Genomic DNA, 15,814 nt, shown 5'->3' with positions numbered 1-15,814 from the left:
GGCCTCATCAAGCAGCGCTTCAGACAGACCAGAGTGAACACTGTCAGAGATTCCAGGTGTGGTGAAGGACAACACTGACAGGGGTCAACATCCCACAGCGGGTTGGACTGGAGGATGGCACAGTGCTGGTGGAAAGATATGGCTGGCAACAACACCAGACTCCGTACTTCAGGCCGCTGCCACATATCAAGCAGTACCAGCACTTCAGGTGAATATAATTTTCCTTGTATAATGTTATCATTATCTAACCTTGGGAGGTGAATTGATGTTATGCAAGGTTGTAAATGTCATCCATCACCAGGATCTCTGATATGGTTCTTGTATATTATTTTGTTCTTTCTCGACTGACACTTTTTTGATCTGGACACTTTCTAGTTTTGATATCGCTACTATCAGTGGTGGAAAAAGTACCCAATTCTCATACTAGAGTCAAAGTAAAGATACCTTAACAGAAAAGTAAACCTAAAAGTGAAAATCACCCAGTAAAATACTACTTGAGTAAGTCTAAATGTATTTGGTTTTATCAAAAAATAAATGTAGTTGCTAAAATATACCTAAGTATCAAAACTAAAAAGTATGAATAATAACAAAATCCTTATATTAAGCAAACCAGACGGCACAAATGTCTTTATTTACGGATAGCCAGGGGCACACTCCAACACTCAGACATCATTTACAAACGAATCATGTGTTTAGTGAGTCCTCCAGATCAGAGGCAGTAGGGATGACCAGGTATGTTCTCTGTTTAGTGAGTCCTCCAGATCAGAGGCAGTAGGGGTGACCAGGGATGTTCTCTGTTTAGTGAGTCCTCCAGATCAGAGGCAGTAGGGATGACCAGGTATGTTCTCTGTTTAGTGAGTCCTCCAGATCAGAGACAGTAGGGGTGACCAGGGATGTTCTCTGTTTAGTGAGTCCTCCAGATCAGAGGCAGTAGGGATGACCAGGCATGTTCTCTGTTTAGTGAGTCCTCCAGATCAGAGGCAGTAGGGGTGACCAGGCATGTTCTCTGTTTAGTGAGTCCTCCAGATCAGAGGCAGTAGGGGTGACCAGGTATGTTCTCTGTTTAGTGAGTCCTCCAGATCAGAGGCAGTAGGGATGACCAGGTATGTTCTCTGTTTAGTGAGTCCTCCAGATCAGAGGCAGTAGGGGTGACCAGGTATGTTCTCTGTTTAGTGAGTCCTCCAGATCAGAGGCAGTAGGGGTGACCAGGGATGTTCTCTTAATAAGTGTGTGGATTTGACCTTTTTCTGTCCTGCTAAGCATTCAAAATGTAACAAGTACTTTAGGGTGTCAGGGAAAATGTAAGGAGTAGAAAGTATTTTTTGTAATTTTAATTAGCGAAGTAAAAGTTGTAAAAAATATAAAGTACAGATACCCCAAAAAAACAACTTAAGTAGTAATTTAAAGTATTTTTACTTTACACCACTGGCTACTATACAAATATGCAAGTAACCATTCCACTATACCATTTACACCTACTGTAGAGACCCATTCACTTAGCTAGACATGGCTGTGGGATGGTTATACTGTAGCATCTCTTTCACAAGACCCATCAAGTCAGCCCGGTGTGTCTGGGGGTGATTACTGCCATCTATTTTATTTTATTTTATATATACACAGCGCATTCGGAAAGTATTCAGACCCCTTGACTTTTTCCACATTGTTACGTTACAGCCTTATTCTAAAATGGATTAAATACTTTTCCCCCCCCTCATCAATTTACACACAATACAATGACAACGTGAAAACTGTTTAAAAATGTGAAATACATTACTTACATAAGTATTCAGACCCTTTGCTATGAGCCTCAGGTACATCCTGTTTCCATTGAGATGTTCCTACAACTTGATTGGAGTCCACCTGTGGTAAATTCAATTGACTGGACTTTATTTGGAAAGACACACACCTGTTTATATGAGGTCTCACAGTTGACAGCGCATGTCAGAAAAACCAAGCCATGAGGTTGAAGGAATTGTCTGTAGAACTCTGAGAAGATTGTGTAAAGGCACAGATCTGGGGAAGGGTACCAAAAACTTTCTGCAGCATTGAAAGTCTCCAAGAACACAGTGGCCTCCATCATGCTTGAAATGGAAGAAGTTTGGAACCACCAAGAATCTTCCTAGAGCTGGCCGCCCGGACAAACTGAGCAATCAGGAGAGAAGGGCCTTTGTCAGGGAAGTGGGCAACAACCCGATGGTCACTCTGACAGAGCTCTAGAGTTACTCTGTGGAGATGGGAGAAACTTCCCGAAGGACAACCATCTCTGCTGTACTCCACCAATCAGGCTTTTATGGTAGATTGGCCAAACGAAAGCCACTCGTCAGTAAAAGCACGACAGCCCGCTTGGAGATTGCCAAAAGGCACCTAAAGAGACTCTCAGACCATGAGAAACAGGATTCTCTGGTCTGATGAAACCAAGATTGAACTCTGTGGCCTGAATGCCAAGCATCACATCTGGAAGAAACCTGGCACCATCCCTACAGTGAAGCATGGTGGTGGCAGCACTGGGAGACTAGTCAGGATCGAGGCAAAGATGAACAGAGCAAAGTACAGAGAGATCCTTGATAAAAAACCTGCTCCAGAGCGCTCAGGACCTCAGACTGGGATGAATGTTAACCTTCCAAACAGGACTACGACCCTAAGGACACAGCAAAGACAACAGAGAGGTGGCTTCGGGACAAGTCTCTGAAAGTCCTTGAGTGGCCCAGCCAGAGCCCGGACTTGAACCCGATCGAACATCTCTGGAGAGACCTGAAAACAGCTGTGCAGCAACGCTCCCCATCCAACCTGACAGAGCTTGAGAAGAACTGCAGAGAATAATGGGATTAACTCCCCAAATGCGGGTGTGCCAAGCTTGTAACGTCATACCCAAAAAGACTCGACGCTGTAATCGTTGCCAAAGGTGTTTCAACAAAGTACTGAGTAAAGGGTCTGAATACTTATGTAAATGTGATAGTTTTTTATTTTTTATAAATAAGCAAATATTTTTTAAAAACATGTTTTTTGCTTCATCATTATGGGGTATTGTTTGTCGATTGAGGAGGGGGGAAAAAAACGATTTAATCAATTTTAGAATAAGGCTGTAACGTAACAAAATGTGGAAAAAGTCAAGGGGTCTGAATACTTTCCCAAAGCACTATATATGTATAACTTTATGAGCTGGATTGCCTGTCTTTGCAATTAGCTTATTTTGGTTTGTGCATATTTAGTTAGCAGCCTCCATTGAAATTCACTATTACTCTGGTAATAGATGCCCAATGTGCTTTTTTTGCATGTGTTGGCAGCCCCTTGTGTACTAAACTGGTACTACCGTATATCCTGGTATGAGAGAAGGATGGTATGACGATATGGAAATCTGGACACCACCCAACCCTACTAACAATATCACCAGGCTGTAATTCTGAAGGGATGTTAACCCCTATTCAACAACGGTGGTGTGGTCAGTGTTACACCACTATGATAAATTATCTCTGGGAATGTACCATCTGTGTGGGAGGGGGGAGAATACAGGTGTGACTGTATAGTGGTTTGTCCGACTGAGTTAAGATGAACTCCACTAAGACGTACAACTTTGAGGAGTAGCGTAATGAAGTCAGATGATAAAAACACGAGACCCAAACGCCAATCCTTCACATCTGTTAAAACAGGCAAACCCCCCCCCCCCCTTTTTTTTACCGAACCTGGAAAAATACCAGAACTGCAGCCACAAAAGTTCCCCACTTTGTTCATGGCCTCATCCAATCCAGGGAACACAAAATCTGTGTTGTCTAAAGCCAATGATGTTGTAATAATGGTTGTAATAACAAAAATATATAATATTCTGTGCTTTAAAATGTTTAAATCAAACCAGATTCCTTTATAGTGCATGGGACCAGGGCACAGAAAGAACACCATTGTGAGAAACTCAGACCCTGGAAAAGGATTTATGTGACTAATGATTGAGCCGGTTCCCTCCACTGCCACACAGCACCAGAGAGAGAGAGAGAAGAATGGAAGTACACAGTGCAGACACCACACAATCACAACTGTTGTACTGGACACTTCATAAGGATTCAGATTCCCTACCCTTCTCCTTGAAGTTTCCTATTCAACCTGCCACAACTCTATGGTTGTATCCCAAATGGCACCCTATTCCCTATGGGTCCTGGTCAAAGGTAGTGCACTATATAGGAAATAGGGTGCCATTTAAGAACTTTCCCCATCTATCTAAGAAATTATTGTTGCAGATGCGTGGGAATAATGCAATAGCGTCATAGAAAAGACAAAACCTGCACACTGGTCTTGCTTGTTCCATTTCGAATTAAAACAAGTGGCATGAGCAAGAGCAGAGTGTGGGTTTCTCTTTTCTTTGAAGGACACGGCCTGCGTGAACAGAACAGATTAACTTCATTGCCAGGCCAGCTGTATGATGTAAAAAGAACATTCAAGAAGAGAGTGTGGGAGAGAAAATAGTCTCCCTAGCTTCCTGGTAAATGGCTGGCATCTATTTGGAGTTCAGGAACTGAAATGTCAGGAGGAAGACAAAGAAGAAGATACTCAGAATGACCAGTTCAGCGGAAGATTCTAAGCTCTTCATTATTCCATCATTGCTTTAAACCAGACAGTAAACTTGGGCTTTCACATTTGCAAGCTAATGTGCTTGGTTGAACAAGAGTATTATAATAGTATAATTGTGTTCATACATTAACCTCTCTGGGAGATTTGTGATTCAATGAAGGTCCCCTCAATAAATGGTCTATATTTTTAGCGGGACGAGACAAGTAGACGCAGTATGAAAAAAAACTGCTGGCTAGGACCTATACAGCAAATATATTTCCCTGTCGACAACTCATTTTAGAAATTATCACTTGGATGCCATCTCCCAGATAATTTGGTAACCAGTTTTGAGAAATCAAACATCCCAGTATAGTGTGGGTATATCTTTAAGACGATTATATCTTTAAAAAGCAGGAGAACAGTGAGTTGTCTTACCTTCACCCATTGGGACTTCATAGGTGGCGTTGTGAGATCCCTCTGGCATGGCACTGCGGCCTCGGGAACTGCAAGAACACATGACAACGCAGGATTAGGACAGAGAATGAAAGCCCTCATCAGATCCCCCTGTCAAGATACTAGAGGACCATACAGTTAAAAAACACCCATCTTGTGACATACTACTGCTGTGCACAGCTGCTGACCACAGTCTTGACAGCTCATCAATCCCACAACGCACCATTACAGGAAGTGCCATAATCCTCCTTTCCCCCAAAAGAGGAAGTACAGCTCTGCTCACTAAGGTAATTATGTGTGGGAAAGTCGGCAGTTGTCATTTGAAACAAAATGTGCTTTTTTACGGTGTAGGTGTTATCTTAGCTGCTGTGGCCTGGGAAAGCACTAGAAACTGAGCTATCATGTTTTTCCAGCTGGACATTTTTAACAGACAAAGAAAAATCGTACCTAGACTGATTTATGGAGAACTCCAGACAGAACTTGGATATATCATCGCCACTCAACATTGCAAATCATGCAGGTGTTTCAGCGAGCCGGTTTAACAGCTCCCCTAACTCTTAACTCTGCTGGACACAGCAGGAGAAATTCAACTTAACCTCAGCATGTATTAGAAAGAAAATAAGTTCAAAATCCTGTTAATAATTGCATCAAACTGCCGCAATTTTTTTTTTTTTATTGCACAAACTTTTAAAAGTTTATAAAATAGCTCTAATGATTTGTAACTTGGCAAAGAATTTCAGCTCAGCAATATAATATCAATTGACTCATTTAAAACAAATCCTAAAATAAACCAAAAATGTGGATCCCACGGGCCACGGCAGGCCAAACTTTCCTTGAACACAAAGGTGTTTGCCAACCTAATAAGTACATATTAAATAGTCAGTATATAATTACAGTGGTCCAATGTGCCTCTTCATGTGGTCTGACAAAACATTAGATTCCACCAATGTCTTTATGGGTCTTCCTACATCTTGAATGTCCACCAGACTACTTACAACCTTAGGGGGCATTCAATAGAATCCAAGAAGTGAATCCATCGCACATCTTCAAGGGTCTTTAAGCTGTTACTTCATGCCACTTATGACAGGCTTTCCAACCAACCACAAACTCAACTTTACTTTTCTAACAGTCCCATCTTCCGTGGTGTGCCAGACCACACAGTAGAAAGAAGCTTCTTGTAAGGTATTGTCCATGACTTCTGGCTTTATCTGTCTGGGTGGCTGTCTCAGTCCACAGCTCCACACACACTGTGCAAGTTTGGCAAACCACTACATTTTCCACACACAGGACTAACTTTCTTGATTTTCCACAGGGCAAGAAAGCAATAAATTAGGGGCACTGACACAGCTACTTCTCCAATCCAAATTTCCTCTCACTCCACCCTTCAGTCATTTAAAAAGGTTGAGGGCACAGTGGATTGACGCAGTCAGGCCCTCAGTGAGCTCAAAGCACCGTTGCCCTTGTATAAGGTGGGTCTGCAGGCAGCCTATTCATCTATTATGCTTGGGGTGCAGCCAAGGCAATTATAGGGCAGATATTTTTATTTATCACACCATTTTATTACACCTTTAAGCACTTTCTGCTTGCTCTCGCCTCAAACAACTCTGAACAGCACTAAACCATTAAAGTAAATTGTTACAGAAAGCAGTGCTTGACTTGGACTGAAATAGATGCCAGTACTCATGTTGGGTGCCAGGGCTGTTTATATTTAGGTCCAGGAGCTCCACTAAACTGTTGAGATAATATTCTATAAGAGGTACAGGAGCTCAAGCAGAACATTTGAGGTGCCGGTACTCAGCTCCGGTGAGCTCCTGCCCAAGTCAAGCACTGACAAAAAGTATATTGCTCATGAAGTCTGAACAATATTGCAACATTAAAAGGACAGGGAAATTGTATTTTGTGGACTAACAATTTCAGTCAATATGAGTAGTTACAACAACAAAAAAGTATTGTGCTAAAAATCTGTTTGAATTCATGAAGTAAAAAACAAAAGAAAAGTCTTAGGTGAAACAAAATGGAACTGAAATGCCTATTAATTCAAACATAATAGAACATTTTCAATGCACATCCTGGGATCTTAGTTAGTGGTTTTGGTTGAACGCGGGCTTGTAAAGCTCTATTGGTTTTGGTTGAACGAGGGCTTGTAAAGCTCTATTGGTTTTGGTTGAACGAGGGCTTGTAAAGCTCTATTGGTTTTGGTTGAACGAGTGCTTGTAAAGCTCTATTGGTTTTGGTTGAACGAGTGCTTGTAAAGCTCTATTGGTTTTGGTTGAACGAGTGCTTCTGTGAAGGTCTATTGGTTTTTGGTTGAATAAGGACTTCTGTGAAGCTGCAATGATTTTGGTTGAATAAAGGCATTTAAATAGTCAGAAAAAATGAACGCAACATAATTGAGCAACTAAATAATTGGGTACGATATTGTAAATGTGTGCGATTACAAATGAGGTAAAGACTAATTATAAACTGGGTGGTTCGAGCCCTGGGTGCTGATTGGCTGACAGCTGTGGTATATCAGACCGTACACCACAGGTATGATAAAACATTAATTGTTTCTGCTCTAATTACACGGGTAACCAGTTTATAATCGCAATAAGGCACCTCGGGGATTTGTGGTATATGGCTAATATACCACGGCTATGGGCTGTGTCCACGCACTCCGCATTGCGTCGTGCCTATGAACAGCCCTTAGAAGTGGTATACTGGACATCTACACCACACCTCCCGGGCCTTATTGCTTAATTATGCCCTAGCTGCAACAGTCAAATGTCTCAAAAACATTACGATGACACTTTTCTAAAAACCTGTTTTCGCTTTTGTCATTATGGGTTAGTGTGTGTAGATTAATGGGGGGGTTATTTAAGCCATTTTAAAATAAGGCTGTAACGTAATAAAATGTTTAAAGAGTGAAGGGGTCTGGAACACTTTCCGAATGCACTGTATATTTGTCCTGTTTCACTGCATGTACATATGGGTAACCTGTACGAGTGTGAGGTGTGAAAGGAAATGTGTTTTTTTGTATATCCTCAACTCCCTCGAAGAGTGGGGTCACAGCCAAGGATCAGCCATTATTGACGGCGACCATGGAGCAATTACATTTAAGGCGACAGATTTTTCACCTTGTAACCTTTTGGTTACTAGCGCAGCGTTCTAACCGCTTGGCTTCCTGCCGTTGACATACTTAGGACTTCAAATTATCCAAAATATTTGTACGTTTGTTAGATGGTTATTTTTTGGTTTAAATACGCCAAAACGTCAGATTTTATTTATTTTTTACTATCCTTTTAACACATGGTTATGTGGATGGTGCCTGAGAAAACATGATGAAGCAGCTCTGTAACAGCAGTGTTGCCACTCAGAACAAACAGCTGAAGGAATACAACTAGACGTGCAATTGTCCCATAATCCTCAGGGTTCTCAACCATCCCCACTCAAGTACGGCATGTCATGCCATTCCACAATCATGAGTTCTGCTGGCACGAGAAACACATTGGCTGAGCTCATCCCCAGAGGCCAATCGTTTCGAGATTGTGAAACCTGGCTTTTCTTCTGCTTAGAATGATTCCTGATAAAAAACAGTTTGTTGCGTGTTTCAACATTTGGACAATTTGAGAGTGAATGTGATGTCATTGATGCGTAATGAAAACAAACAGAGAAGATGGCATGATGGCGGCAGGAAAGATTCCACACCTTACATGAGCACAGCTGACTCAGGGCACTATGCTAGAAGAATGTGAAGTTTGAAATGGGACAATAGTAGCCGCAATATTTTAAGGGTAATATAAAAAGGTAACTGGTGCACATTAATGTTAAACGTATCGTTCATTTTATCGTTATGATAATTCAGTCAATTTATATAGGACCTGTCCATCCGGCTGGATAACCTGCTGGCTACCCGTGGACGTCCGTTTCGGGGCCTGTCAGTTCCATCCCCCAGCACCACCGCTCCGACACCCATGGAGCTGGGAGGTGCTGCGCTTAGGGCGACCGGAGGAGGGACTGTTCTCTGTACAATCTGTGGCCGCAGAGGGCACACTGCTGGTCGGTGCTGGGGAGGGTCCTCTGGGAGTCGAGGTAGCAGGCAGGGCACTCTCGTATCACCCCGGGTGAGTCGGCACCGGGCTCACTCAGAGCCCCCTGTTGCTCACATGTTTTTGTTTATACATTTTCCAGAGTTTTCCCCGCATAAGGTGCTTGTAGATTCAGGCGCAGCTGGGAATTATATTGATAGAGCATTTGCCCACATTTTAGGGCACCCCATTGTTCCTGTTGATATGCCCTTCCCTGTGCACGCCCTAGATAGTCGACCATTAGGTTCATGGCTAATTAGGGAGGCCACCGCTCCACTGAGCATGGTTACGCAGGAGGGTCACAAGGAGAGAATTAGTATTTTCCTTATTGATTCTCCTGCGTTTCGTGGTGCTGGGCCTACCCTGGTTGGCCTGTCATGACCCCACTATTTCGTGGCAACAGAGGGCTCTCAAGGGGTGGTCACGAAAGTGCTCGGGGAGGTGTTTAGGGGTTTCCGTCGGTGCTAATACAGTGGAAAGTCCAGACCAGGTCTCCACCGTGCGCATCCCCTCTGAATATGGCGATTTGGCTCTCGCCTTCTGTAAGAAGAGGGCGACTCAATTACCACCCCATCGACGGGGGGGGGGAATTGTACGATAAATCTCCTGGTAGAGGCAGCACTTCCCAGGAGTCACGTGTATCCCATCACAGGAGGAGACGGCGGCTATGGAAACATATGTCTCCGAATCCCTGGGGCAGGGGTACAGGGATCGAGGAATCAACCAAATCACTGTGAGGTACAGCTACCCGCTGCCTCTCATTGCCATTGCGATAGAGTCAATGCACGGGGCGCGCTTCTTCACAAAATTGGATCTCAGGAGCGCTTACAACCTGGTGCATATCCAGGAGGGGGATGAGTGGAAGACGGCATTTAGTACGACCTCAGGGCACTATGAGTACCTCGTCATGCCGTACGGGTTGATGAATGCTCCATCAGTCTTCCAGGCCTTTGTAGACGAGATTTTCCGGGACCTGCACGGGCAGGGTGTAGTGTTGTATATCAACGACATTCTGATATACTCCGCTACATGCGCCGAGCATGTGTCCCTGGTGCACAGGGTGCTTGATCGACTGTTGGAGCATGACCTGTACGTCAAGGCTGAGAAATGTCTGTTCTTCCAACAGTCCGTCTCCTTCCTAGGGTACCCCATTTCCACTTCAGGGGTGGAGATGGAGAGTGACCGCATTTCAGCCGTGCGTAATTGGCCAACTCCCACCACGGAAAAGGAAGTGCAGCGGTTCTTAGGGTTTGCCAACTACTACCGGAGGTTTATCCGGGGCTTTGGTCAGGTAGCGGCTCCCATTACCTCACTGCTGAACGGGGGACCGGTGCGACTGCAGTGGTCGGCTGAGGCGGACAGGGCTTTTGGTCACCTGAGGGCTCTCATCCGGATCCCTCTGTGCTTTCTTTTCGAAGAAGCTCAGCCTGGCAGAGAGAAACTATGATGTGGGGGACCGGGAGCTGTTGGCTGTTGTCAAGGCTCTGAAGGCGTGGAGACATTGGCTTGAGGGGGCTAAACACCCTTTTCTCATCTGGACTGACCACCGCAATCTGGAGTCCATCCGGGCGGCGAGGAGACTGAACCCTCGCCAGGTAAGGTGGGCCATGTTCTTTACCCGTTTTTTTTTCACCCTGTCCTCCAGACCAGGTTCCCAGAACGCTAAGGCAGACGCACAATCCCGGACACAGAGGAGCGGTCCATAGATCACACTCCCATACTTCCGGCCACTTCCCTGGTGGCACCGGTGGTGTGGGAGCTGGACGCGGACATCAAGCGGGCATTACGTACAGCGCTCAATCCCCTCCAGTGTCTAGCTGGGCGTCTGTACGTTCCGTCTGCTGTCCGTGACTGTTTGATCTATTGGGCCCACACGTCACCCTCCTCTGGTCATCCTGGCATCAGTCGGACAGTGCGCTGTCTTAGTGGGAAGTACTGGTGGTCCACCTTGGCCAAGGACGTGAGGGTTTATGTTTCCTCCTGCTCGGTGTGTGCCCAGTGCAAGGCCCCTAGGCACCTGCTCAGAGGGACGTTACAGCCCTTACCCGTTCCACAACGGCCGTGGTCGCACCTATCGATGGACTTCCTCACGGATCTTCCTCCCTCACAGGGTAACACCACGATCCTGGTCGTTGTGGATCGGTTCTCCAAGTCCTGCCGTCTCCTTCCTTTGCCCGGTCTCCCTACGGCCCTACAGACTGCTGAGGCCCTGTTTACACACGTCTTCCGGCACTATGGGGTGCTTGAGGATATAGTGTCTGATCGAGGTCCCCAGTTCACGTCAAAGGTCTGGAGGGCATTCATGGAACGTCTGGGGGTCTCGGTCAGCCTTACCTCGGGTTTTCACCCCGAGTGTAACGGGCAGGTGGAGAGAGTAAACCAGGATGTGGGTAGGTTTCTGCGGTCTTATTGCTTGGACCGGCCAGGGGAGTGGGCGGCGTTCATCCCCTGGACAGAGATGACCCAAAACTCGCTCTGCCACTCCTCCACTAACCTCTCCCCCTTCCAGTGCGTACTGGGGTATCAGCCAGTTCTGGCACCTTGGCATCACAGCCAGATCGAGGCTCCTGCGGTGGACGAATGGTTTAAGCGCTCGGAGGAGACCTGGGACGCCGCTCATGTACACCTGCAACGGGCCGTGAGGCATCAGAAGGTGAGCACCGACCTCCACCGCAGTGAGGCCCCAGTGTTCGCACTGGGGGACCGGGTCTGGCTCTCGACCCAAAACCTGCCCCGCCGCCTGCCCTGCCGGAAGCTGGGCCCACGGTTTGTGGGGCCATTCAAAGTCCTGAGGAGACTGAACAAGGTTTGCTACAGGTTACAGCTCCCCCCCGATTAGCGTATTAACCCCTCGTTCCATGTCTCTCCTCAGGCCGTTGGTGGCTGGTCCACTCCAGGAGTCTGAGGTGCGGGAGGTTCCTCCGCCCCCTATGGACATCGAGGGGGCCCCCGGCGTATGCTGTTCGAGCCATACTGGACTCGAGGCGTCGGGCGAGGGGCCTTCAGTACCTTGTGGAGTGGGAGGGGTACGGTCCGGAGGAAAGATGCTGGGTGCCGGTGGAGGACGTTTTGGACCCTCCGTCTCCATCCGGATCACCCTGCGCCTCGTCCCAGAGGTCATTGTCGACGCGCGGCTTCAGTAAAGGGGGTGGTACCGTCACGACTTCTACCGAAGTCGGTCCCTCTCCTTGTTCGGGTGGCGTTCGACGTCACTGGCCTTCTAGCCATCGCCGATCCACTTTTCATTTTCCATTTGTTTTGTCTTTGTTTTACACACCCTGTTTCAATTCCCCAATTACATGTTCATTATTTAACCCTCCGTTTTCCCCATGGTTTTTGTGCGTGATTGTTTTATACATGTTCGGTCGGTTATTGTGGGCTCGGTATTACGACAAGTTATTGGAATATTTGAGTAAAGTTACTTGTGTTACTCATCTCTGCTGTCCTGTGCCTGACTCCTCTGCACCAGCTACACCCAGACCACTACATATTGTCAGAAATAATTCCAATCCACAATTCGCCCTAGATAGTCGATCATTAGGGTCAGGGCTAATTAGGGAGGCCACCGCTCCACTGGGCCTACCCTATAGTGATACGGATTTGTCCATATCGCCCAGTTCTAGTATTGTATTATGTTTATAAGAATTGTGGATTGGAATTATTTCTGACAATATGTAGTGGTCTGGGTGTAGCTGGTGCAGAGGAGTCAGGCGCAGGACAGCAGAGATGAGTAACACAAGTAACTTTACTCAAATATTCCAATAACTTGTCGTAATACCGAGCCCACAATAACCGACCGAACATGCATAAAACAATCACGCACAAAAACCATGGGGAAAACGGAGGGTTAAATAATGAACATGTAATTGGGGAATTGAAACCAGGTGTGTAAAACAAAGACAAAACAAAACAAATGGAAAATGAAAAGTGGATCGGCGATGGTTTGAAGGCCGATGACATCGACCGCCGAACGCCGCCCGAACAAGGAGAGGGACCGACTTTGGCGGAAGTCGTGACACAATATGAGTAGTTAAACAAAGTAACTTTTTCTTGTGTTGAAAGAATCAATGTTTGGATTCATTCACAAAAACAAAAACGGAACTCAATTGCCTATTAATGAAAAATACTAGAACATTTTCAATACACTTCCTGGGATCTTGGTTAGTGGTTTTGGTTGAATAAGGGCTTATGTGAAGCTGTAATGGTTTTGGTTGAATAAGGGTTGTGTGAAACTGTAATTTCAGTTAGAGCCAGTAGATGTCCTTACTCAGTCACTGCCCTCAATAATGAATTGCAGTAGTGAGTGATTGTCTCCACAAAGGTATTTAAATAATCATAAAAGATGAACAACACATCAACATAATTGAGCAACTAAATAATTGAGTATGATATTGTAAACGTGTGTGATTACAAATGAGTCAGACTAAATATACCCTGGCTGCAACAGTCAAATGTCTCAAAAACATTACTATGGATGATGGAATACGTCTAGTCAGATTGTTGTCTGATTTCATGCTGTCTGCATCTTTCAAAGACCGGTGATAATAACTCTTATTATTTTCTTCCCATTTATAGCAACAGTGTTTTGCTAGAAGTAATCAGAAATCACGAGGCCAAACCTGAACATCTAGCGCTAACTTTAGACACACTTATGACTAGTATAGTCAGGTGACTAGATTCTGTATTCCAGTAGAACAAATGCCCTCTAACTTTCTTTAACTGGGTAAAGTCTGAAACTCAAGCCATGTCCCTTTCACACACAGGAGGCTACAGAGGGGAGAACGGCTCATAATAATGGCTGGAATTCCGCTCCAGTCATTACCACAAGCCCGTTCTCCCCAATTAAGCTGACACCAACCTCCTGTGCTTTCACACCATGTCTGGAGGCCAATGTCACTCGTGTATATTTTGACTGGGAAAATAAACCAAAAACCCATCTCCCCTATAGCGATACCACATTGGTTTATGCACCTGTTGATTTCCTGAGGGATCTCACTGACCAAAAGCAACATCCAGCCAGAAAAGAGAGATCTCTCACAACTTTGCTAAACAGAAGTACTTATTTGGAGAATGGTATTGAAGCCTATTAAAATCAACCATTTCTAATAGGGGGTGCTTATATTTGTCCTGTTTCACTGCATGTAAAAGTGGGTAACCTTTACGAGTGTGAAACGAAAATGTGTTTTTTGCATATCCCAATTCCCCCTGGGATCACGGCCAGGGACCAGCCATTATTGACAGTGACCTTGGAGCAATCGACAGATGTTTCACCTTGTCAGCTCATGGATTCAAACGAGCCACCTTTCGGTTACTGGCCCAACGCTCTAACTGCTAGGCTACCTGCCATCGACAAACCTAAGGTATCAATTCATCCCAATTTTTTAAAACATTTTTTTACTATCCCTTTAACACATGGTTATGTGGATGGTGCCTGAGAAAACATGATGAAGCAGCTCTGTAACAGCAGTGTGTTCCACTCAGAACAAACAGCTGAAGGAATACAACTAGACGTGCAATTTTCCCATAAGCCTCAGGGTGTTCAACCATCACTCTGTAAATTCAATACTCAGTAAATTAAATTTCACTGTGAGTGAGTATCGAAGCTCAAGCACACAGGTAACTGCCAAAATAAAGGAAACCCGTGAGTAAATGAGGGATAAAAAGAATATTGAAAGCAGGTGCTTCCACACAGGTGTGGTTCCTGAGTTAATTAAACTATTAACATCCCATCATGCTTAGGATCATGTATACAAATGCTGGGAATGTCATTATTCTGGCCATTGTTTTGTCTACCATGGCTAGAAGAGATCAGTGACTTTGAAAGAGGAGATACAAAAGAGCATAGGGGGTTTAAAAGTGTGTGTGTGTGTGTGTGTGTGTGTGTCAGTCACCAGATCTCAACCCAAATTAACACTTATGGGAGATTCTGGAGCAGCGCATGAGTGTTTTCCACCACGATCAACAAAAACATTTGTGGAAGAATGGTGTCGCATCCCTCCAATAAATGTCCAGTCACTTGTAGAATCTATGCCAAGGTGCATTGAAGCTGTTCTGGCGGCTCGTGGTGGCCCAACGCCCTATTAAAAAGACACTATGCTGGTGTTTCCTTTATTTTGGTAGTTACCTGTAGAACACAAGGTTCAAAAGTTGAGGAACATCCTGGGATAGTAGCCTGGGTTCCTGGCAACGCAACGTTAGATGTCCACTGGGGACTGATTTGTGGGGTGCAATAAAGGGCCGGGGTGTGATAGCTTCACCCAATCACGTCCACTAACGTGTTGACATATCTACAACCGTCCATCCCTAATCAAAACTATGGGCCAGGCTTTGGGTCAAGTCCTGCATCATTCCCCTGACAATCCCTCATTTCTTCTCTGGCGAGAACACCGAAGTGGGGGACGCTTGGGGGGGGGGAAAAAATCAAGATCTGCTTTGTTCCGAGTGCACATCCTTGGCCTGCACCTCAGGGCCTGAGCCTGTTAAAGAAGCTAGGATGACCAGTGAGGGAGAAGGCTTAACAAATTATATTCAAAAAAAGGGGGGTTTGCAGGGATTCCTAGATCCATGTTAGAGGAGTCAAACTCCTTCTATTAACACCTCAATGTCAGCAGTAGATATACAGGTAACTGCCCAAATAAAGGAAACACTTGAGTAAATGAGGGATACAAAGTATATTGAAAGCAGGTGCTTCCACACAGGTGTGGTTCCTCAGTTAATTAAACAATTAAAATCCCATCACGCTTAGGATCATGTATAAA

The 15,814-nt window shown here is 45.2% G+C and overlaps 1 protein-coding gene across 1 annotated transcript in view; it reads right to left on the bottom strand.

Moving 5' to 3' along the window:
- The window catches only part of plekhg3 (pleckstrin homology and RhoGEF domain containing G3), a 127,875-nt gene that overhangs the window by 92,888 nt on the left and 19,173 nt on the right, over positions 1-15,814 (bottom strand). Inside the window, exon 2 of the mRNA XM_082961654.1 lies at positions 4,972-5,039. Coding sequence (XP_082817780.1) covers positions 4,972-5,020 — 49 coding nt within the window. The 5' untranslated portion in view covers positions 5,021-5,039. The remainder of the gene's footprint in view (positions 1-4,971; positions 5,040-15,814) is intronic.

The sequence above is a fragment of the Salmo salar genome, chromosome 15 (assembly GCF_965601325.2).
Source record: "Salmo salar chromosome 15, fSalSal1, whole genome shotgun sequence".
Lineage (NCBI taxonomy): Eukaryota > Metazoa > Chordata > Actinopteri > Salmoniformes > Salmonidae > Salmo > Salmo salar.
This window is presented reverse-complemented; position numbering and strand designations above follow the sequence as displayed.